Source organism: Triticum urartu, chromosome 3 (genome assembly GCF_003073215.2).
Source record: "Triticum urartu cultivar G1812 chromosome 3, Tu2.1, whole genome shotgun sequence".
NCBI classification, from domain to species: Eukaryota; Viridiplantae; Streptophyta; class Magnoliopsida; order Poales; family Poaceae; genus Triticum; species Triticum urartu.
In genome coordinates, this window is record NC_053024.1 from 35,540,511 (window position 1) to 35,544,794 (window position 4,284).

General features: G+C 46.2%; 1 protein-coding gene across 1 annotated transcript; it reads right to left on the reverse strand.

The window, feature by feature from the left end:
• Nucleotides 1–344: 344 nt before the first annotated feature.
• On the reverse strand, nt 345–1,220 carry LOC125547819 (germin-like protein 11-1). Its single transcript, XM_048711583.1, has one exon. The coding sequence runs from the start codon at nt 1,218–1,220 to the stop codon at nt 552–554; it is 669 nt and encodes a 222-aa protein (XP_048567540.1). The 3' UTR covers nt 345–551.
• Nucleotides 1,221–4,284: the final 3,064 nt, after the last annotated feature.

The following is a 4,284-nucleotide window of genomic DNA, read 5'->3' on the forward strand; positions in this document are numbered from 1 at the left end:
TCAACTGCAAGGAGCAAAAGATAACAATACTAAAAGAACGGTATAGAATTCCACTGAGTAAAGCAAAAGGAAAAGCAATGCTACAATACATACAGTCCAGAGGATGCCAACCTTGGTGATGCTGAACCAAAGAGACTGGCTTGCTGTCGCTTGACAAAAATCTCATGTCACAGCTTACATAAGGTTGCAAATTTTGGTTGTGCTTGTGCGACACTAATGAGATAGAAACAACACCATGGAGAGATAATGCATAGCGTCCAGGATCATTATTATTATCATGACAGGGTTCAGGCTAAACAACCAACCTGTAAGGTAAACAGATAGAAGGCTATGGTCCCAATCTATGCGTCGCGATTCTGATCTTTATATAATTCCTAGTTTCCTACAGATATTAATCAGCTACATCACATGGTATTTACATCATTGAGTATAGAACATTACTAGACTGAGATTCTGTCCAAATACATGACAAGATTGAAACGTGGAAATCATCATCTGCGGGTAAATTTCATAATAATTAGATCCACTATCTTGATTAGTTACATAACTAATCAGGAAGTCCATGGAAAATCAGTAGTCTTGTTGTCGGAGATTTCCATCTCTCTGAACTTCATCATTCTGGCCACCAGCCCCTCAACTACATCTGAATCTGGCGCGAACATTGCATGGGTGATGCCAACTACACCAGGGTTCTGACTGTTAAGCACCGAGAACGTCGTTGCAAGACGGAAACCATAGTTCATGATGAAATGAACCAAACCACGGGGAAAGATGAACACATCCCCCTTACATAGTCTCTTCTGAAACAGCTTGCCGGTTGTGTCAAAGAAACCAGCCAGCACCCTGCCATCATGGACAAACATCATCTCAGACGCCCTTGGGTGAGAGTGGGGAAGCACTAGCCCATACGGGTCGATGTCGGTCCGTGCCATGGACATGCCAAGGGTGTTGAGGCCAGGGAACTCGGCAGCGGTGACGATGTTCGCCGATGACCGGACCACGTTGTCTAGTTTCCTGGCATGGTTGAGAAGCAAAGTCTTGAAATCAGAAGCCAGTATGGTGCTAGGGTGCTTGCAGAGGTAGCCGTTCATGAACAGCTTCCTTTCACCCTGAGGCGCCATAGGGCACATATCTTGAAGAGGTGGACTGTCTGACAGGCTTGGTGGTGTATAGAGGCCAAGGAGGAGGAGGTAGGAAAACATGACGGTGAGGAGCTTCATCTCTTGGACACAGAGAGGGAGTAGAGAATCATGGGTTTAAATAATGTGATGGAAAAGGAGTGAAACCAAAGCCAAGTCTGTGCAACCTGTATCAGATTTCTTGGAGTTCACTACAGAATTTGCTTCGGATTGTGGCCAAGGTAACAATCTCTGAATTGTGGCAAAAGGGTGAAGGTGTTACTATGAAGCTTTTAGATTCTAACGATGGCCCTAGGTCGCCATTTGTTTCATCTCCAGGCTACCCGAGGCTGCAAATCTAGAAAAAACATTACGCTGATTCTGAAAAGAGATAATATCATTGGTAGTCACTAAACTTGCGTCGGATGTGCACTTTGGTGCTAGATCTTTTAAAATACGGTCTTTTGGTCATCAAACTTGTCATTTGGTGCAAATACGGTCACTCCGTTCGGGCTCGTGCGTATCCGGCACTGCGTGACATGCACGGGTCCATTGTCAGCGACGTACAACGTTTGAGGGTGACACGCATGCTGCCTTTTTCGCATGGAACCCCTGGAATTAGTTTCTTTGCGCTGACCGAACTAAAGATAACTGAACTCGCTGAACACACAAATCTTACTGAAATTGTTGAACACGGGCGTCCTCCTCTTCAACCTCACAATGATCCCACGAGAGCTTGGACGCAGTGGGCTCGATGTATGAGAATCTCACCCTCGAAGACAAGCCGGACACTCGTGTCGATGAACCTGAGCCGCGGCAGGAGGACCTTGGCGTGCATGTACCGGAACTAGATCCGGACGTGCTTGTCCTTGAGCCGCCCACACCGGTGCTTGACCTGCCCGTGCCTGTCCTTGAGCCGCCAACGCCGGGCGGCGGCGCAGCCATGCCACCGTGGCAACGCCCTCCAGTGGACATCGAACTAGTGATAGAAATGGAAATACAAAAGAGGTGGATGGAGAGGAATGAGCTCATGTCCATGTAACTCAGGATAATATCACTCGCACAGAAGAAACCCCGGTGATAGATCTCAACACTTAAAAGACCATCAAAATCCCCTGCATTGTCAAACGGAAGTCAAATCAGTGAACAAAAATTTAGTTCACAAAAATTCAGTATACAAGTATAAAACATTAAGGGCACAAACTCACTTAAATTTTACTAAACATTCAGCTGACAAACGAGCTAGCAAATTTAGTACAGAAATTCAGAAAACATGTTCAGTGCAGAAATTCAGTTAACATTTTCTACACACAAATTCAGTTCGTAGGTTAAGTGCCCAAACTCAGTTAACACTGCAGCACATAACAAATCCAGTTAAGTAATCTGTTAAGTCCCAATAAAACATAAAACTATCACTTGCCAGTACAGCACATAACATGTTTAGTCAACAATTTCAGTCACATAATGTGCAACATATTCAGTCAACTTAATTTGCAAACAAATTCAGTGTATCAATCTCACAAAAATTCAGTAAACATCTGTATCCCAACCTTACTGAGCAAATTGATCAACCGCCGTCTTAACGAATCTGTGCCTAAAATGATGGATTAGTTGTTTTGATCTTAATTTTCAGGCATAAAAGCTGCATGATTCTTAACCGCCAGCAAAACCCTAGCTTGAATTGCGAAACAGGGGAACTAGACCCTACAAATCTAATGCGTACGGCAAAGGAGAGAAACGAGACAAAAGGGGAGAAGAGACCCTACTTCACAATGCATACGTGAATGAATCAAGAGGCCTCATGAGGCAATCGTGATCACACCACAATACAAGAGCCCTACCTCGGCTTGTCTTGCCACAGAAAAGACAGCGGGGTGTAGAGGAGAGAAACCAGACAATGGGGAGAATAGACTGATCGTATGACGGCGCTGATTCACCCCGACATCGACGATGCAGATCGTCCATCTCCTCCTCCGACGGCCGCCATGACAAACCGCTCCTCCGCCTCCGCCTCTGAACGATCGGCAGAAAAAGCAGTGGGGAGTAGACCTGAATTGTTGTAGGAACTTTTTTGTGCAAATAAAATTAATTGTAGGGGGTCTGTGCAAAAATGCAGCGCGCGTGTCGCCCTGAAACGTTGTACGTCGCTGACAGTGGACCCGCACATGCGACGCTAGTGCCGGATACGTACGAGTTCGAACGGAGTGACCGTATTTGCACCAAATGACAAGTTTGATGACCAAAAAACCGTATTCTGAAAGATCTAGCACCAAAGTGTACATCCGATGCAAGTTTAGTGACTACCAGTGATATTACCTCTTCTGAAGATGCTTCAGACTTGGCATATGCTGCAGTGATGCCTATTGTATATGGTGCTCAATTAGTGTTCCCGTGGTAAAGAGATAGTTGGCAAGCTGTAGTTAGTACTGGTATCCGAGGAGACGCTCATCACTCACTTATACTGGTAAAAAATGGTGTGTTTCAGAAACTGATGCTCATGAAGAGATCAACCAAAGTCTGGCTGAACATGCAATGCTATAACGAAGGCATATCATCAGATTTCATAGCAGCTGGCGAGTCGGCAACAATCACGGTGCAGAAGAGTTCGCTTGCTACAATTTACGCATCGACTAGCCGCCATCACCGGAAGGAGGAGAAATAAATTCACCTTCTGGAATCTGGATGCGGAGGTGCCCAAGGTCGAAGGCGGCAGTGAGGTACCATCGGGGCAGCAGCCACTGCGGTGGCAAATGCGCAAGTAGGGGAGAGCGGTGGCGTGCGAACGGAAGGTTTCGGAGAGGGTCGACATCGCCGCCGCCGCAGGATGCACCGGAGCTCCCGGCGGTGGTGGTGGGGAGGCCACTCGCAATCGGAAAGTAAGCCCAACACCACAGCCTACCAAACCACTCGTCACGGGCTTGTAGTGGGCCCCCAGTGCAGGATTAGCTGCCCGGTACAGTCCCGCAATGGGCCACAGCTCGCCGTAGAATGAGCGAGAGGATCCGTAATACAAAAAACAAAATCCTGTTTTAAAAACCCAGCAAATATCCCTAAAAGGATAAAAAACATAGCATAAACGTCAAATAATCCCCTGCGACGCGAAGCAATATTATTATTAAAAAACAAACATGAGATGCAAAATTTGGAGCTAGAGAAACTTTGAAAA